This window comes from Melospiza melodia, chromosome 15 (genome assembly GCF_035770615.1).
Source record: "Melospiza melodia melodia isolate bMelMel2 chromosome 15, bMelMel2.pri, whole genome shotgun sequence".
Classification (NCBI taxonomy): Eukaryota; Metazoa; Chordata; class Aves; order Passeriformes; family Passerellidae; genus Melospiza; species Melospiza melodia.
The window spans coordinates 10921047-10947987 of NC_086208.1; the positions used below are offsets into that span (position 1 = coordinate 10921047).

The following is a 26941-nucleotide window of genomic DNA, read 5'->3' on the forward strand; positions in this document are numbered from 1 at the left end:
ACTTCACTCTGCTGTCAGCTTCTCCTGAGATGATCAGAGCTCCAGTGTCAGCTCTCCTGGGAAGCTGTTTGCCTTTTGTTATGTGAAAACCTGGATCCACCAGGAAGGGCTGGAGGAGATAAATGCCTGACAAGAGGAACTATTGAGGCGTAAAAGAAAGGCCAAGCTCTGTGAAATCCAGCACGGAACCAGGATCTGCAACCTTGGATTAGACCAGTGACCATAAAACCAACGTGTGACTTATTGCAGGGCTTTCACAAACTGGGATACTGGAGCCTGCATGGTTTGCTTTGCTTTTGCTTGGAAGATGATTTAATGTTTTTCATTGGAGAACAAAGTTTGGCAACTATTCAGACATGGAAGAATATGAAGGAGCAGATATTTTGGAAACCAGCTCTGTCTCTAATGGTCCTTGGTGCAAGGTGAGAACTTTTATTCCCCCTCCTCCCTCAGTCACAGAAAATATTATCTTTCTGCTGTTTACAAGTGACTTCAGTAAACCATTGCCCTTGGACCAGACTGAATGCAACCTCTGCATCAGCTTTGTAAACAACTTCACAAATTCCTTAGAGCAAGGCTGTGCTAAACATTAGGCACAGAAATGAAATGGTGATGTGTGTGGTTAAGCGTCTGTCATCCACCTCACTGGAAGTTTCAAATATCTGAGTAACTGTAGGTTTCTGTGCTGTGGAAACGACCAAAATAGTGTTTTCTCGGTGCTTGGAGAATCCAGAAACTCCATATAATTTTAGCAAAGCCACTGCTTTAAGATTTGCAGGTCAAATACGTTGAGTAAAACCATAGCAAGCACAGGGTAAGATAAGCATTAACTTGTGCAAACAAATTGGCAATTTAACTGCGTGGAACTCCGTGTCCAGCAGCAATTCCTCCTACTCCCCCAGAGCTCACTGGAGAGCATCAGCCTCCCGAACGGGTCAGCTGTGCTTCTTGTCAAACCCCAGCAGTGACGTTCAGAGATTGTTTTCTGTTTGCTTGTGTTTGTAATCTGATCTCGTGTAATAACATTGTCCTAGGCTCACATCTAACCACGGGGGTAACTCTGACATCCTGCCTGAAAAAAAACCACCTTGTTGATTCCTGTGCTTGATGTTTGAAAGATTTCCAGTTTGGGCAGGTTAGGCTGTTTATATTAATCTCATCCTGTTACTTGAAATTAAACCATTAGCATTTTGGAAGTTGGATGTTCTACTTCCATTTTGGTTCCCCCCAAAATACTGGGGTTTGTTGTCTTCACAAGCTTTGGAGGGGACTGGAGGAAGATTTTCTGTTGCCTGTGCTGAGGCCAGGATGTCAGTTCAGCCATTTGTGCTATGGAGAAGGAGTCTCTGGGAGGTCATATCAGAAATGTGCCAGTTTAGATTCGAGCTCAGTATTGCCTTTTCTTCATAGGAGTTACTGGAAACTAAGGGAACTGAGGAAACTGAAAATCTGAAAATATCTGGGTGTTTGCTACTTCTTGAAAAATATTCTTAGTAAATACAGACATGTGTGTCTAATGAAAAGAAGTTTGAAGAGCTGGTCAAGCAGAAGAAACACAAACACTTTGTCCTGTTGGAACACCTCAGCATTGATTGCTTGGTGCATGTCCCATGGCACTGCCCAGACAGTCATTCTCTTCAGTGCTGAGGGTCCTTCACTTCAGCCTGTCCAACAAAAACTAAAAAAAAAATCCCTGCTGCTGCATTTGCTGGTTGCCACGCTTATTTTTTGTTTACAAAGTTGGATATCCAGTGAAAAGGCAGAAGCAATACTCAGGGGAAAAAAAAGGGACAAAACAATGAGAGTAGTTTGTAAGCATGAAGGCTGAAAATAATTCACCTCAAATATCTGGCAACAATAACAAAATATATTCACAGAACTCTAGAGCACTTTGCAATCAAAAAGTCTGTGTTTTTCTAGTATATATTATTTATCTCAGATCCTGATTTCTGTGGAGGTGGAGGGCTAGAAACTGATTTCTGGGAGTTGTGTGCTCAGTCAGTTTTTGCTACATCTGCAAGTGTGCCTATTGGTGCTTTTTTAGACACAGATTGTGATTCATGGGAGCCTGGGCAGGATGCATGGTTGTGGCAGGAAAGAATATCTTGAATAACAACATGCACTCTGTCATGGCCTAAAAGTTCACAGAGTAGGTGGAGGTTTGCATACTATTGTTTTGTGGCTCATAGATTATGATTTTCTTTCTGTGGCCCTGATATTTTCTGTTTTTTTCTTTAAAAAATGGGAAAAACTCCCCCCCTGCCCTGGGAAAAATCTAGAGGATTTTTTCAACCATATTTTAGTTATATTGGTTGCAGTCTTAAAATTTTTATTTCACTGTGATAGCACATTTATTTCTCAATAAATATTGAGAAATAATATTGAGAATAGCTCATAATTCAGCTGTTCAGCAACTGCCTTCACATCTTTCAAGTGCAAATTTGTGTTTGCAAATAACTTTGTCTGCCTCTCATTGTGGGTACAAGTGTTACTCATTAGAGCTTTTTGTCAGCATCCCAAAATGTGTTAATTGAAGAGCCAGCTACAAATATTTCTGTTTGTGTTTCCTATCTTAGTGTTTAGTTTAAGAGGGTTGAATCTTAAGCAAAAGTGTGTTGATGTTCTTTTGTTTATGTTTATTATAAGATCATAAAATCCCGTCATTTTCTGTGGTTGGCCCGGGCTGTGGCTGAGCACAGAGACCTGCACGTGGGTTGGCTTGCACCAGGGCCAGCAGGGCCCTGCTGTCACACAATTCTGACTGCACCCAGGGGCTTTTAAATGAAAAGGAATGGGTTAGTTATTAACTTGAAGAAATATCTGATTTTAGAGAACAGAAGATTACAAAACAAACTGGATTTTCACCAGCTCCTGAAGGGCAAACAGTGCACCACTCTCTGCATTTCCCTGCAGCGTGTGTTTGTGTTGAAGCTTTTTCACTCTCATAGTACTCGATGTAAATGTTAATTAGCACTCCAGGGGAAATGTGTTAACAAATGTACCTTTGACACAGGTCCACAGCTATGCTTTGCTCTGTAGCTGCAGGCTGGAAAGATTAGCTGGTGCAGCTTTTGAGGAAACTCCTCAAACAGGAGCTCAGGGGAGCTTGCTGAGCCTGGACTTGGCTGCTCTGCTGCAGCTCAGGCTGCTCTGCAGAAGAGGTGCTGGATAAAGTATGAGCACTTCTAAGAAAGAAGTGCAAACTCCTAGAAAAGGGGTATTTCTAACCATGAAAAGGCCTCAAATGAGACTGGCTGGGCTATGGCTTTCCTGTGATGAAGAAAAAATGACTTAGCACAAACTTTGTGGCAGAATTTATTCCTTCTCCTCCCCCAGTGCTGAGCTTGATTAGCAATAAATAAGGGTGGTAAAGTAATTCCTGTGAGTTGTTAAAGTAGAAAGGTAACAGTAGTGCATTCATAAACACATTTACCTCATCACTGTACTTCTTTGCCTTTCCATAAACAGCAGGGCAGAGATTCAGAAATGGAAATCATTCACAGGCTGGGATTTTTCAGCAGTATTCAAACCTGCCTCAGCTCAGGTTAGCATGTAGATATATTGGTGGTTTCTGGCCTGATTAATTCCAGAGCCTGCCATGACTTCTGTGAAAACATATGCAGAGCCACTTCTCAAGGCTTGGGCAGTTCAGCTATTCATTTCTGTGCAGCATCAAGTCCTGATTTCTCCCTGCTGAGGAACAGCTCAGATTTAAGACACACTGAGAAGAGTCCAAGGTTATTAACCACTCTCTGGAAATGAGGTTGGTGATTTCAGCCCAGCCCTCCTGAAACTGGTCTGAGGTTTGCAACAGTGATGAAAACTCTGCTGCAGGAGCATGCGTGTGCCTCCAAGAGCAAAGGGAAAATCTGCTGGGAGCTCCCTCCTTTCCTGGAGCAGGATGCTGCATGGTGGATGCTGGTGTTATCACAGGGCTCTGATCAGCTGGGCTAACCCTGGCACCCTGCTGGTGCTGCCCTCAGTGGCGATTTACAAGAAGGGTGCCTCTTACTTTTTTCCTTCCTGTAAAATGGCTTATTTCTGGATTTTATGGCCCTGTGGGGAGTTTCAGACCAGTGAGCTGTTGCTGGTGAGGGGCCATCAGCCTTTGTCTCAGAGCTGACTCTGAGGTTTTCAGGGACTTCAGCAAGAAGTAGGAGGGTGATCAGGATGTGAGCTAGTGCATATCTGAGTTGTGAGCAGCCCACAGGACACAGCTCAGAGCCCCTGGGCAAGCCTGACCTCTAAGTAGGTCAGCCATGGAGAGGATTGCTGCTTTCTGCTCACCACATGTGCAGGCTACAAGTGTGAACCAGGCTGTGCAGAGCGAACTTGGGCTCTTTGTCCCAGCCATGCCTTCCCCTTGGCTTGGCCTGTGGGCTGGGACAGCCCTGAGATGGTTTCCTGGCAGAGGGACACTCTTCTTTTGAAGTGCAGGTGAAAGAAAGCCCAACCTTTTCCACAGTGGGAGATCTCCTCACTTTGAATTACTGCTAAATAAATGTGGCCTTGGCTCTGTTAAATATGTCCAAAACTGGATGGAAGCCCTCTGGCAGGGTGCTGCCTGAAGATGCTGCTGCTGCTTGGGATAAAGAGAGTTTCACTGTGTGGAAGGGCTCCCTCCTTGCCCCATGGAGCAGGGAGCTCCCCAAACCCACAGAGTGAGGCACCGAGCAGGGATGGGGAGCCTGGGGAGGCACCACCACCCCACAGCTCCTGAGCCTGCCCTGGACACTGACTCTGCAGCCCCCTGAGAGCGTGGCTGGATTTTGGCATCATTTGGTGACAGATGTCGGACCTGAGCTGTACTGGTTGTGCTGTGGATGTGTTAAATCACTCCATTAAGAGTGATGGGCTGGATTAGCATCTGGCCCTGCTTCTGCTGCAAAATTCTGTGTGAGAGATGCTGGGCCTTGGGTCTAGCTGCCCAAAGAGGAAACAGCACACTGGCACCTCCAGAGTCAGCTAGTGATAGGTCATAACCAAGCAGACTGTCTACTTCTATGTCCTCTAGCAGTGACAAAAGATAGAATTAACTTTTATTATTAAAAACCTCTTGTTTCAATAGCCCCCCTTTCCACCTGATTGCAATTACTTTTCTCAGTTGCTATACTTTTGCTGTTTGTTTCTATATTCATAAATCTTGTCTACCAAATTTTAGCACCAGTAGATATACCAGCCAGCAATTGTCTAAGATCATGTAAAAATTGAGACTTTAGGGACAGCAGTTCCACCCAGAGAGTTGCTGTCTATCTGGCTGCTTTGGTTTTGGCTCTGACTGCACAGATTCCAGCCAGGGGTTAAAATTCAGTTCAAGACAAGTGCAAAACTCTCTCAGGGTTTGATAACTTGTTTGCTGTCTAACTCAGCAATAATCTGCTTCTCGCATTCGAGTAAACTGATCACCCAGCAGGACCTGGACTTGTGCCTTGCTCAGGGATGAATGTTGCTTTAGTTGCTCAAAAGGAAAACATACAAGAAATGCAGAATCCTTGTTGACCCAACAACTGAAAGAAACATCACAGCATTTCCTAAATCAACACATGGCAATTCTCAAAACAAAGTCTGAACAGCAGCCAGAAGCTTACAAGGCAGGGGATGATGCTGTGACCAAACTGAGACCTGGAATCTTCCCTGTCCAAGCCATGGGGTGAGCTGGGAGCTCTGTCTGGTGATGTTCACTCGTGTCTCAGAAGAGCTTCTTGTGCATGAACCTACTTGCTTTGCAGTCAGGAAATTTAATTATTGCTTCCACAGCAGCCCTCAAAGAGTACCCTGTGCATGAAGTGTGCATTCATACCTGATATGCCCCATAATTTCTTCTGTTTCCGCATATGGAGGTAAGGTTAATGTTCCATACACTGTGGACAAATAGTAGTTGTCATGGGTACCATAGCCTTGAATTTCCTGTCTCCTGGGTGATTAAATTCCCCACAGTAATGTTACTTTATTGGTTTGTTTCTGTAACTCCTCATTTCTTTGGTTTGCTCTCCTTGATGACGTTTCTCAGGCTGCATGGATCTCCTCAGGCTTTTGCATTTTGTATACCAGTTTTGGGAAGAATTCAGTGTTTTTCACAAGGTGTGTGAAGAAGCAGAGTGGAGTGCAGTCCCCCCAGGGGCTCAGTGAGCCCCAGGCTGTGCAGTGCACACCCAGCTTTTTGGAGTCTGTGCTGCTGGAAATCCCAGCCTCACTGAGCAGCCACTCCAGCACCTGTGCAGCTCCAGCACTGCCTTCCTGCTGTCTCTGTGCTGTGCAGGGCACCTCCACATGTCCTGTCTGCAGGAGAGGGGCAGAACAGCTTCATCTGTTCTCCCCAGGAGCTGCTGGGGTACCAGCCAGAGTGAGTGGTCAGCCTGCCTGCTGGAATCACACAGAGAGTCACCAGGAATCTGATGGGCTTTGGAGTTTCTGTCTCTGCTCCTACAATAACAAAATTGGCTGATGGGATTTGGGGGCCTTTGCAACACTGCTAGCTGCTCTGCCAGTGCTTTACAAACTGTTCAGATGTTTAGGTTTATTCCATAATCCCGGCCCTCGAGAAAATGACATAAAATAATATTGACATGGAAACAACAACCTGTGAAAATGTAGCCTTAGCTGGTAAGTAAAATGAGTAAGTAGCTGTTAAATGCTAAATTTTATGCAACAGGCATAAAAAGACAGTGGGAGCTTTTGCTGTTTAATATATGTTCTATAAATAAAGCTAGGTGGCTGCATATTGACAAAACTGGTCACCCCTAATTTAAGGCATGTCATAGGCAGTGGAAAAAGTGTTTCCATAGACCTGACTAATGTGGATAGAAATAGAGAGCAATTTGGAAAACTGAGGCTAGAATGGCATCACTGTGAGGGCAGACCCTGCAGGCTGGGTGTCAGTGCTGCCAGCTGAGCAGCCTTTCCTTGCACAGCCCCCGTGGTGCTGGCACTGATTAACTGGCACTGCTCACCCTGAAGTCCTGATAATTAAAGCTGGAGTGTCATCTGCATTGTAATTAATAGGCTCCTCTGCACCTAATTCATTCTGACAGTATAGATTAATGATGGTAAATGACCAACAAGGATTTATCATGAGATGATTCTTGGTTCTACAGGCTGCCTCAGACAATTGCAGGAAGCGATTGTTAACTCCAGGCTATTGTCCTGGTGTAATCGTGCATGTGCATTCTCAGCGTTGTTTTGCAGTAAAACCCATCCAAGGGCTTCATAAAGATTCAGTTATGGCCCCTTAGAGGCTGGGCCACCCTTGTAAAAGTGGGAGAGGGGAAGCACAGGCTGGTGACACTGCGCTGGTTTTTCAGTATCCCAGCGCGTGTAATCCCCGTCAATACAGCAGGAGCTGAGACTGAGCACTGTTTCTGCAAATCAGATGCTTTTGTAAATACAATTGTGTTGGGAGGTTGGGCAACAGGGTCAGCTGAGCACTGGGGTGTAGAGCTGGGCTGGGCAGCCTTGTTAGTTACCAGTGCTCTTGCTCTGTGGCAGTGCTGGTGTGTCCCCATCGGTGCCATGGGGAGGAAGGGCCTTTTCCTACAGGACCCCAGGACTCAGCAGCCCTGTCTGCCAAGCACTGCTGTGCATCTGAGCAATAGCTCAAGAGTGGTCATTATTCTGAGCTACCAAAACACACTATATAGAAGAGATGCCCCCTCAAAAGGAAGGTACTGAGTTCCCTGAAAGCTCAGAGCCTCAGGAGATTTCACTAGTCAGGCTTGCGAAATCTTGACTTTCAAGCCAAACTGGGCACAGCTGGGGGACAACACCATGTCATGCTAAGCAAAAGGTCATGAAAAATGATGTAAATGAAGTGAAATTTTCCAAAGCATATAAGGTGCTCAAGCTCTGCTTGCTTCTTGCATAAAGTGGTTTCACCATTATATTTTCTTGTAACAGCTTCCTTGTGTACATAAGGAACTTACCCTGGCTTATTTAAACTGCATCACGCTTTGCTGCAAGAATACCTGATTAACAAGATGATCGATGTGTGCTGTTCCACTTGTCAGTCAATAGGAATTAATATGCAGGAGACTAGTTCAGAAATGAGAGATTATAATGGAAGTTTGCTTTTCTTTGTGCTGAAGTGTTGCTGCATGAGCGAACAAGTGCTGATATGATGAGCTGAGGTCCGCTGCCTCCCCTCCCTAAGGCTGGCATTTTCCTCGACTCTTCCCCCATTTGTTCCAATCCCCAACTCCCTCCTAGGAGGGGTGAAGCTCCTTTGTGCTCATAGTAGAAGCCTGGGATGTTTTTTCCTCTGCCCTTGGGATGTTCCTGGGATGCCCCTCCTGTCAGTCCCACCCAGCCTCCGCAGCACCTTCTGCATGGGTTGGCCGAAGCTGTCACTGACCCCAAATGGACCCCAGTCAGTCTCTGGTGTGGCTGATCTGCCAGTGTCATGCACTCCCATGCCAGACTAAGCACAAGGTTTAGCTGCAAGTGGTTTTAGTGTTTATCGGAAAATATTGCTCTGCTTTGCCCGTGCCGCCCTGGGGACAGCAGCGTGATCCTGGTGGCTGCTGCTTGTGCAACAGAGCTCCCTGTGCTGCTCCTGCACTTGGATGACATCGTACCCTCCACAGCAACCACGTGGGGCAGGTAACCAGACCCGAGCAAATAAGAAAGGAGGGAAAAGAATGAAAAAACAGAAACGCCTTTTTTTTTCTTCCCGTCTTCTTCTTCCCCCTAGTAACAAAATTTATTGGTAAGTGGGTGTAGCTGAGCTGTCCCTCCTTCCCCAGCCTCAGAGAGGTGGTGATGAGGTGGCTTTGGAGGGGAGGAGTGTGTGGAGGAAAGAGGAGGTCTCTGGGGCACCATGGCCATGGAAACGTGCAAAGCTGGTGTCAGTGTTTGTTATTGTTGGCTGCAGAGATGCCTGCTCTGCACCTCCAGCCCTGAAGGAACCGGGGCACATCTGAGAGGGTTTATCTGTGAGCAAGAAAATAGGGGTTGAGAGCAGAGCTGGAGCAATGGTGAGTTTTTATTGTTTGCCCTGTGACCCTTCCCCCTCAGCTTTGAAATACAAATATAGGTCTAATGAAACTAAAAGCAGAGGTTGCTTTGGAGAAAATTGAGGAGGCTTAGGAGGAAAATTGTTAAATTTTGCAAAATGTTTTTATTCAGTCAGAAACAAAATGCCTGTAGTTGCTTTAAGAGCGGTTTCTGTTTGTCCCCTTTCATTTTGGAAAAGAAAACTCAAACCCAACCCATTTCATTTAGAAAATACCAAAGCAAAACATTTCAGAGAACCATAGAATAGTTGAGGTTGGAAGGGAACACTGAAGATCATCTAGTTCAACCCCTCTGCTCAAAGCATATTTGAATATGCTATACATTTCTTGTTTGAATTTTTATCTGTGTCCACAGTAATTTCCCAAATTTGGTTTGAATTTCTAAATGGATCTGTGTTCCCTCCCCAACTATTTTGGGATGAACTTTGTATTTACTGCTTTTTATTTTCTTAGGCCTCTATTTGGGAAATCTATGTCCTCTGTGCTGGGCTGGCAATGTATGCTGACCCTGTAGAAATCCAGGTGTCGTGGATTCCACAAAGCTTCTCTTTTCTTCTTCCACATGGCTTTATATAACCACAAGTGTTTGACTTTATATTTGCTTATTACAGCACACTTGTGACTTAAAAAGATGTGGACATTCATGGGAGCAAAACATTAGCATTTATATTATAAAAGGTAGTAATATACTGTCTGGTTGGCTTCCTACCTGTGTCCATACATAGAATCAGAGAGGCACTTAGGTGGGAAAAGACCTTTAAGATCATCAAGTCCAGCCATAAAACCAACAAGTCCACCACTAAACCGTGTTCCTCTCATCTCAAAATGCTGACCCATGTCTGCCAATGATTTACTAAAGGGACAAGGTAGTGTCTGTCATTTATCAAGTAACTTTTTTTTTTTTTTGCCAAGTTAAAATAAAAAGCAGCCCAGCCCAAAACTGAAAGAAATGTAAAACATTCATAGCTCATAAAGAACAGCTGAAGATGCAGAAACATGAATGACTAGGATGCCTCAGACTTGGATGTTCCCAAAAGCTTACACAAAGCCTTGGAAAAGGTTGCTTTGTGAAATCCATTTGTTGGTGCCTATGACAGTGTCCCCCATGGTGCCCTGTGGGGTCTGACACCTGAATTCCTGCTGGCTGGGGGGGAGTGCACTGTCTGAGCTGCCATCCTGGCAGAGATGTTAAATGGCAATTGGTGTGATCTGGACACTGGCTGGAGCAAAACAATTGGATTTGTCCCCTTTGTAGTCACAAAGTGCTGTGGGCTGGAAGTGTGGAACTGTCACCTCTGTATGAGAACTGCCCTAATGTCAACCTCGTGGAAAGGAAACCCTTTACTTCCAGTACAGCATGAAACTTATCCAATCTTTGTGAAACAGAAACACAGTAATCAATATAAGAAAATGAAACTCAGCCCTTCTATAATTTTTTGTCTTTTATCAAGTATTTTAATTTCCTTTCCTGCCCTTTCTTATTGCAAATTAAAAAAAAAAAGGCTTAAACTTCAGGGTTCCTTAGCAAAACTATTCCCTCATGCTTTCAGCTGGAGCAGTTTTCCAACAGTGACATGAGCTCACAATATGTTAGTCTGACTGTAAATAAGATTTTCCAGAGTTGGCTGAAGGTTTTGGCTTAGTTCTAGAATAAACTGCTTCAGAAACCTTTCTGGAGTGGATTCTGGATAACCTGGCACCGTTGAAAGGATTAAAAACTCATGCATAATTTGCCCTTTCAAAATACTCAAGGCTTCTAAATTTCTCACCCCAGAAAATATCTTTCTTTTCATCAAACATCAGCTGTTTCCAATTGCTTCGTTCTATTTTGGTCACTCATTCTCTCTTTTCCTTCCCATGCATGACTAAATATCTCCTTTAAATCAACTTGCAGCCATTCGTTTTTCCATTTGGCCGTGCTGGTTTCTTTCACCCCAGGAATGCCCCATGAATGTCACACACTGAAGGAGCAATATCATCTGTGCACTCCTGGGTGCAGAGTCCTTGGCTCCAGTTCTGCAGCTTGGTGCATGCAAACCCGGGCAGCTGCTGGTTTCTGCATGCTTTAACTGCTTCATTCTCTGCAGCCCTGGGCAGAAATGGCTGTACAGCTGATGAGCAGGCACACTGCTCTTCAGCAACCTTCTTTTGTTGTCCTCAGGTTAGAATGAGGCTTCTCCAATCTTTGAGCTCCTGTATAATGTACAAACACCCACCAGATTTCTGAACTGAAAGGAAAACACATGTGTCACACATGCACACCCATGAGTGTGTGACACATGCGTTTTCCTTTCAGTTGATAAACACAGAAGCTGAAATTATCCAGGAAAAATACATACCAAGGCCAAGCATAGGGATAGGGTTTGTTTTGGTTTGGTTTTCTTTCTTTTGGTGAAGTAAAGAGTATGCTGGAGACAGATTTGACAAAGTGAGTGATGCAGATTTTTGTGGCAGTCGCATCCCAGCTCTAGCTGTCATAGCCACAGCTGATCCAAGCTCTGCTGTGCTCTGCAAGGGAAGGAGTCAGGGTCAGACCTGCCAGAAGGGCCTGAGCACTAAACCCTTCTGTCCAGAGTGGGATATGTAAAGCTGCATTTCCTCAAGACTGCTGCCAAATGACTAATCTTGGACACTTTCAGGCATTCCAGCATGTCTGGTTAGTGGTTACTCCAGCCATCCTATGTGTTTTTGGGAACCAAATGTCTTGCACACTGAAGCAAGGTGCATTTTATACAAGGGGTTCCTATGTTGGATGTGAGCAGAGTTAGTGGCCAGTGCACAGTGGCTTTACATCAAAGATAACCTTGGGAACAGGAAGCATTATGTGTATGCTCAAAGTCAGACATGCAGGGGAATCAGAGCCCTTTCTTGATGGTTTACTTAGGAGTCATGGGCAGTGAGGGATTTTTAAACACAGGCTGAATGAATTAGTCCATTAACTTCTGTTTTCCTTTCCTGCAAGTGACGACTACCTGTTATGGCCAGAGGTGAGCTAACAAGACAATCAGCCACTGGTCACACCAGATCACACTATTTACAGTGAGAGAGGTCATGATTTTGGCAAAGAGATCCCAGGCTCAGACATTATTCTGCTACCTAACCTTGCTTGTTTGCATTTACTGAGGGACTCCCTAAAACTGGACTGTGGTGACTCTTTCATTGTATATTGAGAGCTGTCTCAAGGTATGCTCCAGGGAATATTCAAGCTTCATCTTATGGAAATTTCCTTTTTGTTTAAGGTGCAACATTATTTGTTTTCAAAACATAATTATATGTCCAGACCCTGGCTACGTCCTGTATGTATTTGAATTCTTTCCTGCAGGCAGGACATCTCCCAGAGGCTACTTCTGGTTCATGTCCATGATCTTTGGGGTTTCACTGTACTTTTTACTTCCATGATAAATTATTGTGGTTTCCAAAGGTTAATCATTAGTGCTGTGCAGAAGAGATGTCCTGTCTAGATAATGTGGTTTCCTTTTAATTGTCTTTTTGGATCTAGCTTTGTTCTTATGCTGTGGGATAATGAGCCAAAGATGGCACTGTGCAGGCTGTGTTGATGAGTTCAACTGTGCTACAAAATACTCCTTTTGATCCTGCTTCTTTTTTTTTTTTTTCTGAACTCCACCAGCTCCTTTTTTTTTTCCTTATATAGAAGCCCTTTGCCTTGTATCTGCTGTTTGGATCAGGGCTTGATGGGTTGGATCAGGTCACAGTACTTTCTTGTCTGACTGATACAGGATGGATGTCCAGGAGGATGAGCTGACCTCCATCACAGCCAGTTATGTGAGGAGGGAGCCATGCACCAGTGAAATTGGCTTCCCAGCCCCAACTAATACATTGCACTGTCTTGTCTTCATAGGTAACACTGAATTTTCTTATAAATCTCTTCAATTTTATGGCTGCATGAATCCATTGTATGAATCTTTGCTGAGAGTTACAGCCAGTAACCAGTTGCACCAGTGCAAGGAGCTATTGTCATGTCCTAACCTGTCCCTTAAAATACCAGCTGTCCCCACTGAGGAGGCTTCAAAGCTCATTGTCAGGGTCCATTCACCGTGGCTAGCTAAGCCCAACTTTAAACTCATCCAACTCCACACTGTGAAGCACCCTTCAAAAGAAGACTAAATGGCTGCTTTAGGTGGGAAGAAGGAGGGCCTGTGGGTGCCACCCAGCAGTTTCCTGCCTGCCTGGCTGGGCCGTGGAAGGGTTGGGGATTTTCCCCCCGAATGCCACGTCCCCGGCAGAGCAGGGACCCGTCCCAGGGCTCTGGGCAGCCCTCTTGGCCTCCCTGACTCCCACCAGGAAAGGGAGGGAGAGCTCCAGCTGCATCCGGCCCGCCCGCCTGCCCACGGGAGGCCCTTGAAGTACAGAACAAAATAAATTCCTTCAATCCCAGCAATTTTCCCCAAAGCAGATCAGCAGGCAGCAGGCCTGTGTTCTGTGGCTTGCAGTGGGCATCTGTGAGTGTCCCAGGATGCCTGTGTTTGATGGCTGTATCCCAAAGCCATGTCTCTGGTGTTTTTCTGTGCCCACAAACAGCATCTGAAAGACATCACATGGAGAAACAAAATCAGCTCCAGTGGCTTCAGTGGAGCTGCTCCTGATCCAGGAGCTCCTTGCCTGGGTACCAGCACTCAGGCATTCCAGGTGCTCTGGCTGCAGGAGCACACAGCACACCTCTGGGCCTGCTCTCCATCCCACCAGGAGCGCTGCTCCCTTGAACAGGAACTGAGCTGATGCACAGAAAATGACAACAGTTCCATACTCAAACAAGAATTAGGAAGTCTTTTAAACAAGCAGAGTTAAGAAAATAGATGGAGATGAGAATTGTTTCCTTGTACAGCTGTGTAAAGGTCCTTTCCGGGTTTCTGAGCTTCCTCAAAAGTGTCACGTTATTCCCTCAATGCCAGTCAGATATGAATAAACTCTCTGCATGTGCCTCTACAGCCACCCACTCCTTTTTCTGCAGTGGTTCCCCATTTGGAAAAAAGCTGGGAGATTTTCCTTTCTAGGAGCAAACCTGCTACAGTAAATGTCATCTCAATTGACTGTTACTAGCATTTTCCTGATAAACTGACCTTCAGAGAAATGCACTCTTATCAGAAAGCTGTTTTGTTTAAAGCCTTTTAGATGATCATTAGTCAGCTCAAGCTTTTCCACTGGTGCAGAGCAAGATGTGCTAACTCTAGAAGAGGCAAAGTGTTGCTGCAGAATCACATGTTATGTTATATGCACTTGAAAAATACAGAATTTTACTTTGCTATACTGTCTTAAATCTATGATTTCCCAGAAACCACTGAAGCTTCAAAAGGTGGAGACTTTGATGAAAGAGGTCAGATTACAGCCTTGCTTCTTGGCAATGGCAAATATTTCCCAGGTCATTAAGAGCAAATCACTCAATATTTTCCCATCTCTAAGGAATTAGGATCATAAATCAACCAGTATTTATGATGTGTTCCACTGTGTCTGTGATAGGGCCATGTAACTTTAGATAAAAAAAGTTTACTTTTATTTGTTATTAAGAGAGAAGGAAGCAGTACAGCATCTTTTCTAGAATAAATGCACAGTTTCTATAATCTTATCTGAAGTTTTTTTTCTCACTGAAGTGGTTAACAAAGCTGGGATGTAATGTATTCTAACTAACGTGCCTAATTTAGCTGAACACTTTAAATTCTTTCAGTTATATGGCTCCGGTCTGTCTGTTTTTGTTTTACCTTTTTTTCCACTGCTGAGCTCCGTAATTGTTCCTTTTAGCCACAGTCACCTCAGGTCAGGCTGTACCTTGCTAAGGAGCCGAGCTGCAAACAAGGCTCGCTCCATCACGTGTCCCCAGCCCATTCCTGTTATTAATCCTCCCAACTTCTGGACCTAGCACTTGGCAGAGCAACTAAAGTAAACTTTTTATCAGAAGTTCACATTCTCCTCAAGTGGAGGAAGAGCTGGGTAATTCCTGCCTTTATTTTTTTTTTTTTTTTTTTTTTTTTTTTTTTTTTTTTTTTTTTTTGTTTTGAAGAATATTGTGATGTGGGAGCTGCCTCTGGTTTATTTCAATAATGAAAGGGGCACAAATGTATTGAAAAAAACACTGTTTGTGCAATGTGAATTTACTGTGATAAAATTCTGTTTCTCTTCCCAAAATGGCTTTCATCAGTAAATATGCTGTCATTGTAACAAATATGATGCTGGCTTTAAACTGATGAGAAAATGGCCAAAGTACGTGCAGTTTATACTCTGACAGGAAGCTGGTCTGGGGATTTAGGTTTTGTCTGAAATCTACAGCATTGCAAAAAACTTTTATTTTTGTTCCAGTCTCTGTGTAGAAAAGTCCTGCTTAATTAACTTTTTCTTATTCATAGAATTTTTGCAGTTTTCATCTCTGCATCAGATAAATGCCTCAGATGGGAAAATATAACTGTAATTATTAATGTGTCGATATTATCAAAAGGGTCTTATATTAAAATAATAAAAATGTGTCATGTGAAAGAGTGAGAAAATTAAAAAAAAAGAAAGAAGCAGAAATGAGGGCTGCCAGGAGGAAACACTGAGTATTTATATATTCCTCACATAGTATAGAGGGCTGCAGTGAGGTGATGCCATTATGCTGCTGTCAGGACCAGCTGCAGCTGCCCACCCTGCCCAGGATGCTGGGACAGCCCAGGCACTTCCACAGGGTCCTTTGTATCCCAGAGCCATCTTTGGGTGGTAATTTCATTTCTCTTTTCCACATGTTAAGAAGCAGCCAACACAGCCAGAAAACAAATAAGTAAGTATGCAAAATGAATGTGGTTTACAACGCACTTACAGTCTTATTTAAACCTGTGTGTCAGTGATTTCCCTGTGAGTAATTCAGGTAATTCATACAGTGTTGAAAATCCCTTAACTGTCATTGTAGGCTAATGCCCTTCTCCATTCTCAAATGTTCAACAACCTGAGCTAACAGTCAAGAGAGTTTGCATTTTTCTGGTTTGTTTTCTGAAAACAGCAGCTACATGAAAGAAGTTGAAGCATGTACACCTACAGTTTGTCTCTGAGCAGAGTGCTTCCAAAACATCCCTTGTACACAAACTGTTTTCTGTTATTTAGCTTATAATCTTAATAAAAAATTGAATGGAAATGCTATGAGGGATGGAACTTGCTATATTGCTATTTACTTCTTTAATTTTTCTTTTTGATCATCATTACACAATCAGTGAAATACTTCACAGCTGGACCCAGAGTTTCAGCTGTGAGACTGCGCTGCTGCCTAGACACTAAATTAACTGCAGGTGTACAGGGCCTGTTATATCTCTCCTCTTTCAGTCTTTCTGGGGGTTTTGTAGGGATTTGGGGGGGGGGGGGAGGAATGCTTTGCTCAGTCAGGGGCAGGTATAAATCCAGGATAACTGTTGCTGTTTTGGGGAAAAAGCTGCAAGAGTTGGCAAGAGTTTCCTGGTGTCCCTCTCCCAGAACTGCCTAAAAATTCCCCCTGGGTGGCAGTGGGCAGCAAGGTTTGCTCACCTGTGTGTGATGTACGGGTGAGTCAGGGCACTGGGTGACAACTGATCAGGTCAGATGGCAGCTCTGGGTGCAGGATGAGGGGAAAACCCTCCTGCTGCCCAGAAGTGATCCTCGGGAGAGCCAGGCACAGCTGAGTCACACAGAGCTGCCACCACTGCCTGCCCTGTGCAGCACCAGTCCATGCAGTCTGCACCAGGTAAGCTGAATTTAAACTGTTCTCTCTTGTAAAAGTTTTCTTGAATACCTGTATTTCTCCCCAGAGGAAGACTGATTTTTTTCTGAGGTTTGCTGCTCCTCCTGAAAAAGAAATGTGGCTGTGTTTGGAAAAAACTTTTATAGTGAGATTATCTTACAATAGGCACTTTACGTACATACTATTTTTTTTTTTCTCAATTCACCCCCCCCTCCTAAAAGGCCACATAGCTTTCCCCCTGTGAATCTGTGAAATGAAGTTACTTAGTTTCCTTTTAAAAGGATACTCAATTTAGAACAGATTTTTGAAGACCCAAAGACTCAGCTTTATTTTAAAAAGTGGTTATTTTTTTGGTGCCCAAGACTGTCAAAAAGAAAATGTGACTTTTAGGTGTTTATAGCAGCTGAGCAAGAGGGAAGCAGTCTGCTTGGGGTCTGAAGGGATGTTACGTGCATGGTATGATCCTGACCTTCTCAAAGGACTCTGACACTTGCCCATTGAACTTCCAAGAGTGCAAGGAGATGGATGTATCTTCAATTGCTGTGTCCAGATTGGTGTACTTGTTGTCGTAGTGAATTTAAGAGTGATTGTTTGGCTTGGTTACATTAATTCATTGTAAAGGTAATGTGTGGAATGGTTTGCTCTGAAACTCCCCAAAAGCAGAAGTGTAAACCAGATCTGGGTTCTGGGGGAAGGTGTGTTTGGCACTGGGGCCTGTGAGAGATGAGGGCTACTCCTGGTTTCCTGCAGCCACCAGAGTGGGGCCTTTGTGTGCAGGGATAGGAAGTGGGGAGCTGTGCCTGCAGATTGGTCAGGGACACAGAGATGGACAGAGGTGGCACTGCAGCTTCTTTCAAGTGAGCACAGATTAAAAAGCCTCTTGATGGAGCACTAAGCACCCACCCACTTGGGCAGTAAGTGCAGACCCAGGAGATCTTGCCAAGGCAGATCTAAACCATGAGATCAGCCCCCTCAATTAATCACATCGTTCCCCACCCCATCTGTTTGGAAGTCTCTCACGAATTTTAAAGGACGTGTTTTTAAAAGTATTTTTCAACTCTGTTCCCAAAACATTTTGGAGATTTTTTTTTTAAATTTTTTTTAGTGCTTGCTATTGTGCTTGTGTTACAGAGCCTGTCAACCCCTGTAGCACCCAGCTGTGCTGGACCTAACCATAATTCACACAAACTGCCAAGTGCTGTTCTGCTTAATATGACAGATCCTTCCGTGATAGCTGTGCTCCAGGCAGCCCTGGTGAATGTGCTGGGAAGGATGGTGCCCATGTGAGAAAGATTTATGTTTGTTAGGGCTGTGGTGAGTGAGCCTGCAAGCGCTGCCTTCCCCTTTTCAAAAACTCCCAAGATTTATCTCCCTGACGCATCCTGAGTCTGTTTCTCTCTTTTTTTTACATAGCTATCCCCAGAAAACTTCCATGGCTTGGTTTTTTCCACCTGCCCTCTCCCTTGAGTGTGGTTTCTCCTTATCTCTCCCCTGAGTTGTCATCTCCTCTTGCAATTCTTGTGGTGTTGCTCTTCCTGCTGCCCAGCTGGATGTGCAGACAGCTATAAAATGGAGTTTACAAGAGCCATGATCTATGGGTGCTGTGCCATGGCACCACAGAGATTCTTGTACATCCCTCCTTACAGCTGTCTGCATGCAGAACTGCATGTTGGCAGGAGACAAGGACTGCAACTTCCCTGGTGGGAGCTTACAGAAATGAGAATGCAGTTGGAAAGAACAGGACTGGATAAATGCTCTGCCACTGCTGGAAAATCAGAGCCTGACTGCAATGAAAGAATGGATGTGGAACATTCCTGGGAAAAGGGATATATTGAATTGCACAGTCATCTCTGGGTTACCTGTTGGTGGTAGGGTACGATCCCCTTGGTTAATTAAGGGTTCAACTGCTTGCATATCTGCTCCATAGAAAGACTTTACACTGGGGAAGGACTGTACACAGCCAGGAATGACTGAATGTATTTAAAGATACTGTTTTGACCCAAAGAAAAGAAATGTACTTGAGAACACAGCTAGGAGCTGTTCAGTATTCAAATGAGGTCCAGTTCCCTGTGTTATATTCAGACAACTTTGTAGGATAAATTCTTCAGTTGTTTCAGTGATCTAAGAACATAAATCTCACAGCCAAGACATGGGATTTTTTTGCTATTGTGAATATATAATAAATCACTGCTCAGTATGACCATGGATGATGTATCTGTTCCTTAAATAATAAATTCAGCAACCATGAAAGCCATCTGTTTTGCAGGTGTACAGTCTAGTCTTAATGATTAATTCTGAGAGTTTTTCAGCTTCTGCTGCTGCCATACAGCAAGGATGAGCTTCTAGCTCCATATTTTGTCATTCTCTTTGCCATTCTTACTCTGTCTGCCTTTGGGAAGGGTTAAGGATGCTGGCACAGGAAGGCAGGCAGGCTGCTGGGCTCTAGCACTGCTGGTTAACCAGGAGAGTGGGAACCTGGGGGAGACTCAGGGGCAAGGAGTCTGTGGATTTGAGAGCCTGTCTTGAGTGAGTTCATTAGCTTGAACTGATCTTTTAGTTGCTGGGGTAAACAATAAAGACAATAAAAACTAAGAGCTTGTCCTTCCAGCTATGATGGACAAAGAAAACTGACTTACTGATGGAGGACACAAGTTGCTTGGTTTTTTTACTGATTTTTTTTCCTTGTATTGGATCCAGGCAGGCCGCAATGTAATATAGGGGTTGTGGCATTGGGAACCAATTCAGGAGTCTGAAGGGTCCTGAGGCTGTGGTCACTTTTGGGCTGAGGCTGACTAAGAAAAGGATCCAATGCTCCTAGGAAGCAGAGGAACAACAGGCACTTGCAGGGTGTAAGAACTGGGTATACCACCCCACCTAAAGGGACCAATTGTCATCCTTGGTTTAGTTAATCACAAACTCAAAAGGCTGCATGCTAAATAAATGTAAGTTGGCTTAAAAAACTTAGGAAGAGAGAAGGGAAAATTCTCCAAGAGGGCAACAGCTAATTCTCTCTGGTCACAGCTGGCTGCATGGCCCTGTGCAGGCAGACAGATAATACTGCTTGTGAAGCACTGGGTAATTATAGGGGACTGGGTGGGGACCACAGTGCTTTGTTCCTCCCTTCCCCACAAATTTCTGGTCAGCTGAAGGCGAGGCCAGGCAGTAGGAGCTGCTGGAGCTGCTTTGGCAGCAGGTCAGGAGCAGCTGGGTGATCCAGGGCAGCCTCCTGCACCCAGAGGTGCTGCTCTCCCTGGGCTGTGCAGGGCTCCAGGCTCAGGCACTGGGAAGATGTGGGTTAGGGATGAGCATTGGACACTGGGGAAGGGAGGAGTGGGAGGGAGAGCAGCAGCATCTGGAGGCCTGTGCCCAGCCATTGAAGCTGAGTGGCAGAGATCTGCTCACCTTCACTCTGCACCTGCTGCGGAGCAAGTGCTGCTCCTGGGTAGTCTGGGGAGAGCCCACCAAAAACAAAGCAGAGAAAGTAAAATGCTGACGGAAATTTGAGAAGCGTTGGACTGATGGACAGCAAAGAAGGCAGTCAAAGTGGAAAGCAGGTACAGTGGAGAAGGGGGTACATTTTTCTCCTAGAAATAGTGTGTCTATCTGCTGATCACTGAGCAGTGCAGAGTGTGATGTGTAAACTACAGCTGCAAAAGCTGTTTTGACACCAGTTATGATGATGAAGCTTGTACATACATGAAGTATCTGAGCTTTGGACTTGACTGTCTTTAGTGCTAGAGTTGAAAAAGTTGCTGACTTAGGCTGCCTTGAAGGCTCTGATTTCCAAGTGGTACAGACAGCTGTCTGTGTTCTGCAATTGCAATTACACAACAGCAGCAGCTGGACAGCCTGCCAGGACACCAGGACAGCCTGCTCTCAGCTGCTTTGGGGCTTTTCAGGACATCAGCAAAGTGCTGCACAAAACAAACTCACTGTACTTCTGCACATTCCAGGAGCTGGGGATGAGCTGTCTCAGGACAAATTTTACTCTTGTGGCACCTGGAACACCCTGCTCCAGGATACCTGATGCTCACACACAAACAAGCAGATGTACCCTGGTGGGGTGTAATGCTGATACTCACTTGGGGCTAAGGCAGCATATGGTCCTTGCTTCCTCCTCTAGAGTATTTGGGATGGGGAGGAAAACTCTCTCACAGCTTGCACGTGTCAGTAGTTAGTGTTGTAGAGTCCATTCAGCTGTTGGCGTGCTGGCGCATTTTCCACAGTTCTCCTTCTCCCCACTGCCTCCTTCACTGGCCTAGAGACCAAGAGGATTGCCCAACTCTTCAGAAGGGCAAAAGACACAGTTGGAACATACAGCTGGCTTGGGGGGAGAAGCAATTAAAACCACATAGAGTAATCTCCTACCAAGATTGCTGCCTGTGCTCACAGGACTGCAGTCATGCTCGCTCTGCCTTTGCTGGACAGACACTTTCCCAAAGTATCCACTGATATTTGGTGTTCATGCAGATGTTAGCCCATCGTTCCTTCTGCATAATTCTGCCTGCCCATGTCTCAGGTACTGAAGTGTTAGCAGAATTGGGATTTTGGCAGCAAATTTTTGCTCTGGGCCTTTGCATGCATCTTTGTGTGACTGGACAGGAGTGAACTGTCCCAGTGCTCGTGCATGAACTCCTACAATGAGCAGTGGGAATTGGACGGACACTGCTGGCACAGAAAGGGTTTTGCTTATGGAAATGTGGGGGAGATGGCAGATATGAGGAATAGTGGGGGATATCTGGGGCAGTATGTTCAGTCTTGTAGGATCCAATGTAATTTCTCTGTGAGAAGGATGAGGATGTGGCTGAATAGCGTCCTTTCAATCCTTTTAATTTTGACACTTGTTTTGTTCTCCAAATACTTTGATCTTCCCCAGCACCCACTTGTCTGCAGATGAAGCTGATAACAATCATTCCAAGCTCTTTCCTAGCATTCTTTCTTATTCTGCAGTCCTGAATGAAATTCAACCTTATTATCCATAAATAACCTTTCTCATTCCTCCAGCTGTCTCCTAGAGCTGGTTCACTTCTGACCTCTCCCTTACTGACTCTGTACTGACCTTGCACTTCCCCCACAGCCCCAATCTGCCAGTGTCTACACTCCTAGGCTTCCTCTGCTATTTTGCATGATTTTTTGTTTTTTTATAACAGGGCCCACCATTTCCTGAGCTGCATTTCAGCAGTAAGTGTGAACAAGGCCCTTTATCCACACACTTCATACAGTGCAGGTGACAAATTACAGCCATTGCCGACAATTTTGATGCTTTCACTCCTTCTCTCTGATTCTAGGCTCTGGGTAAATCTATACTTTCAACTGTATTTTTCTATTGGCAATAAAACCCAGCACCAGTGTTTCCAAATTGTAGAGAAACAAGACAATTCCAGTGTCTTGTTCAAAGAGCAGTTTTTTTGTCTTTAGTTGAATTTTTATCAGTGTGACAATAACCCCAGTGATTTTTCAATGGCTTTTATTAAGCTACTAAGGGCTTATTCAGTCTCATCCTCCCATTCAAGGCAGTGTGAGTTCTCATAAGAAAATCTTGCAAATGGATTCGTTTTAGTTTGGTTTTTTAAATGAAGTTAGGCTGTAGAAATAATCATAATAACCTGCCAACGGACAGTTGTGGGACTACTTTTTAAAAGAGCAAAGTGGTCATGCACATCATATCTGCTTGTACATTTTCTTGTTTTGTCATGTTGTTATCAAACAAAGCATTTCCTCTCCCCCACAGTATTTGCCTGTAATTTACATATATTTTGTATTACTTGAGTGGGAATTTGTTTGCATTCAAAGTAGAAAGCAGAGATTTTCCAATATTGATTTTTTAAAAAATGAGACCATGAATTGTACATTTTATCTCTCTGTACCTGCAAAGCAGACCCATTTATTTTACAAAGTAGAAAGCTTAACTCTAGGTGTCAGCACTGCAAACTGAATGTGCAGCTCTGAAAATGAAGTTTTGCTGTCTCTGACTCCTCCAGGGCCACCAAAATAAAGTGCAAGAGCAGTTTTGCTGACAGAACCATTAGGGCTGAGGAAGGGAGCCTGCACTTATGCTTAACAGCACAAGTAGGAAGTGTAGCATTCTCTTCTTCCACAGTCTTTTTCTAGCTGCACATAAATGTGTTCTTATTAATGGCATTTAGTAAATAATGTTTAATATAAAGGAAAGAATGAGGATGAGATCCATCTCCAAACAGTGCCCACTGTTTCAAATGGGTATGGTAAGCCTTTCCCTTCATTTATTGTTAAATGCTTATATTGAGTGGCTCTCCAAAGTGAAGAGAGGACACAGGAAGCTGACTTCTTTTCCTGGTTATAACAGGCTCTATAGATCAGCTAAATTAATGGGGCGGATGAAGTTTATGTGACTATTGCTTATACTTGAAACTGCACAGTAGCAGGAACATCGAGGAAGGAAAGACTTGATTTTCCAGCCTTTAATGCTAGCAATTATGAGAAGTAAATAAAAGCATTTCTGCATTGCAAGTACTGTGGTTATCCTGAAAAACCACATTTCTCAAAAGCACTGACTTTTGGCTTTGCATCTCTCAACTTTACAAGGTGCTCTCATCTAGTGATGCTGTTACATGTATGAGTGAAAAGCTGCTTCTTGCCATTCTTGTTGTCCATAGTCATCACTTATCTGCATGTTTTGCTTTTAATTATGACCTGATGGCATTTGTCATGTAGTTAAGGTACTGTTAAAAGTGTGGCTTTCCTGAATGCACAACAAATGTGCTCCTGCTGAATTGGGTTCTTCTGAAACACAGTGATTCTGCCAGGGGACCACAGAAGTGTTCATGGCACAAAGCAGGAGTAGTTCAAACAGTTTCCTCGTGTAACACATCATTTTCCCCTCTTCAGATGCTGCAGCTTATTGATAAAAGACATGTCTCTGATATTTGGTTTTCACCATGTTCCTAAATCTAAAATTTGGTTGGGCCTTCCCTAAATTGCTGTTGCCACTGAGTAGTGAAAACAGGCAGGAGCTTGGAGAAGCACCTCTGTCAGTCATTGAGAATAAAGGTAGCAGAAGCTATGAATGACATAGTGAAAAAAGCGAAAGGCAGGTGAAGATGCCATGGGCTGTGTGTGGTCTGTGGTAGAGTACACTGTCGTATGTCTGTCGTTGAACCTGGGCTGCACTTGAGCTGATACTTCTGGAACACAAATTTTCTATGGCTTGTTTTGCTCTGGGCATGGTGTCTAAGGGGCTTTAAATACAGCATGTTCTCTCTTAAAAGTACATTCAGACATCTAGTCCCCCAGCACATCTATAGGATAAGGAAGCATGGTTACTTTCATACGATATAGAAACAGAAAAGGTTTATTTTACATACATATTCCAGGAAAAGTCTGCCTGCAGTTGATTTCCCAAGCCCCGGGGCCTGGCTCCACCCATAGCACCATCTTCCCTTTTCACAGGCTTCGCTCTCAAAAATATTTTCAAAGAAATTGTCATGGGCAGAGCCGAAAAGGAAAACGATGGGAAGCACCAACCGAGGCGGCTGTCCGCTCTCTGAGGCAGGGCACCAGGCGTCTCCCGGGGCTCGCTGCCTCCCCGAGGCGCTGTCCCGGGGCTGCCCCTCTCTCTGAGCGCTGCGCTGCGGTGCGGGGCTCGGGCGGGGCCGGCGCGGCATTGGCCGCGGCCGCTGATCTGCATTGACGCCAGCGCGGGCCGGAGGTCAGCGCCGCCGGGCGCTGCATTGGCTCGGCCGGGCCGGGCCGGGGCAGGGGCGGCGCGGGGGGAGCCGGGGCGGGGCCGGCGGGGCGGGCGGGGCGCGGAGGGGCCGCGGCCGCCGCCGAGGAACATCAATAATAACAAGGTGAGCGCGGCGCGAGGGACGGCGGCTGCGGGGAGCCAGGCATTTCCCTGCTGAGGGATGCAGACACCACGGCCCCGGGAACCAGAGCTCTCGCCGCTGCAGCCCCTGCCGCCGGGATGGGACGCTAGGATCGTTCTCCTTCTACTTCTCGCTCTTTTTGATTTTCCTCGCCCTTCTTTTTTTAATTTTTTAAATTTTTCCCTTCTCGCCGTTTCGCATCACTTCTCTGCCCAAAAAACCAGCCGCATCATGGAGGCCCTTTGATGCGTCCGCCCGCCGCGCCGGCTGCCCCCGCGGCTGAGGGAAGCGCTGCGGGCCGTGCCCCGTCCCCCGAGGGGGCTCCCCGCGGCCCGGGCCGCCCCTGCCCCGCGGCGCTGAGCCGCGATGCCGCTGCGGCGGCCGGAGAGCCGCGCTGCCGCCTGACGGGGGGCTCTTCCTTCCTTCCGACGACGGGAACCTGAATGTCACCCCCGCGGCGGCCGCCCGCCCGCCCGCGACCGAGGCGGCGCGGGACGAGCCCAGCGCGGCGTGAGGGGCGCAGCCCGCTCCCCGGCGCGGCCGGGCGGCTCCCGCTCTTCGCTGGTGTTTTTTAATAAATCGTTGGGTTTTTTTGATTTTTGGCCCCAAAGCGCACCCCCGGCACAGCGCAGCGCCGAGCGGGACCGCGAGGAGTGAGCGCGGACGCGGAGGTGGGGAGCGGCCCCGGTCCGGTCCCGGGTTAATCGGTAACGCGGAGCAAGCCCGGGTGGAAAATGCGCCGCGCTCCGGGCTCGGGGGAGGAGATGGTGCCGTGCCCCCGGCCGCTCTGAGCGCCGAGCCGACGCCGAGGTGTGTGTGGTTTGGGGCTTGGGTTTTTTTTTTTTTTTTTTTTTTTTTGTGATTTTTGCCTTTTTTGTTGTTTTTGCCTTTTTTTTCTCCGATTTTTTTCCTGCTTTCACAAGAAGGAAAAGAAAACGTTCCCAAGATTCTCAGATGGCTTAGACAAATTAATAATAATCTGTGAAAATACGAAGTCGACCGGTTCTTGATTTCCCCCTTCCCTCCCCTCTAGCTCCCCAGCCCACTGCTGAGATTGAGCTAAAAGGACCTGTTTCCTGGAGGACAAGGAGAACAGACACGTTTCTGGTGGTGTAGAAGGGACCGATGGCAATGCTTCAGAGTGTAGCGGAGACGCAGGACAGAGATTCAACCTGTTAACAAAAAAAATTAAGCAGGGGGAGAATATCAACGGGAAGGAAAGATTTAATACATATATATATACGTATATATATATATACAGTTTAGAAGTATTCCCCAGGTGGCCACAAAGCATGGGCTGTGTTCCAAGCACCAACCTCTCTGACAGCAGAGTGATCTGTCACAGTAGCAATGAGTCTGAGGAGTACCATTTCCCTCACCAGACCAACACAACCATGTCTCAACAGCAGCAAGGCAACCCCGTCCCAGGATTATTCATTAAATGCTACAACACATCCACTTATGAGGCGAGGACTAATTCCTCTAAGAAAGACAAGAGGGAGAGCAGCCAGAGCATGGAGGCAGAGGCCCAGACCGGCAGACCCAATGCTAAGGTAAAAAGGGTGCTGAACACGAGCACGGTTTCTCTCAGAACAGGCGCTGGCTGTAGCGGTTCAGCCCAGGGACTCCCGGCCGCTGTGCGGGAGCTTTTCCTGGCTTGGGCTTTACTTTCGTTTACGAACTAATCCGTGTCTTGGCGGCTTGTTAGGGGTACCCGAGCCTCTTTGCTCACTCCGCAGAATGAGTTTTGCCGATTCCGGCAAGGAGAGCGGTGTCGGTGTCCCCGTGGAGCGGCCGCGCCGTGCGGGATGCGCGGAGCCCCGCGCTGGGGCCGGCCCGGCCCGCCCGGCTCTCCGCGCCCGTCCCCGCTGCAAACGGGGGCACGTCCCGGTCTGCCAGCTGGGCTGACCGCTTTTCGTACCCCTTCCACTTGGGGAGTTAAGGGAGAGCGGCGGCGTGTTTTGCTCTGGGTACTGATTTACATTAACAACTTGTTGACCTTGTCTGTTGCTGCAAATAGGGATTTTTTTTGCGGTTTTTTTTTCCGTGTGTTTGAGCCCACACTTTAGAGGCACAACGCAAGACTGTATGGAGTTGACAGACACATACTGAAAAAAATTGTGATTTGTGATTATTTTCTTGGAAGTGAGACAGTTCGTGGTTTGGAGTGCTTGTTTGTCTGTTTGCTTTTTATCTGTTTATCTATGAGTATCTATGAGTTGTACTTTAGCTCCTAATGTTATAGGTTTGGATTATATCTTTGCTTCTTTGCTTTTTTTTTTTTTTTTTTTTTTTTTTTTTTTTTTAACTATTTTTTATTTTGTAAAAATGAGTTGCAAATGTAAGAAAAATCACGTTGTAGCAGTCCTGGGGATATTATATAACATGGCTGATCT

The 26941-nt window shown here is 45.6% G+C and overlaps 1 protein-coding gene across 5 annotated transcripts in view; it reads left to right on the plus strand.

The window, feature by feature from the left end:
• The window catches only part of PDE8A (phosphodiesterase 8A), a 149148-nt gene continuing 122207 nt past the window's right edge, over nt 1–26941 (plus strand). For 3 of the 5 annotated variants that reach the window (XM_063169779.1, XM_063169781.1, XM_063169780.1), the window contains exon 1: nt 25121–26098. In XM_063169779.1, coding sequence (XP_063025849.1) covers nt 25838–26098 — 261 coding nt within the window. In that variant the 5' untranslated portion in view covers nt 25121–25837. Of the gene's footprint in view, nt 423–24507; nt 24528–25120; nt 26099–26941 lie in introns of those variants that run through there. The other 2 variants (XM_063169782.1, XM_063169783.1) reach the window with 2 other exon arrangements.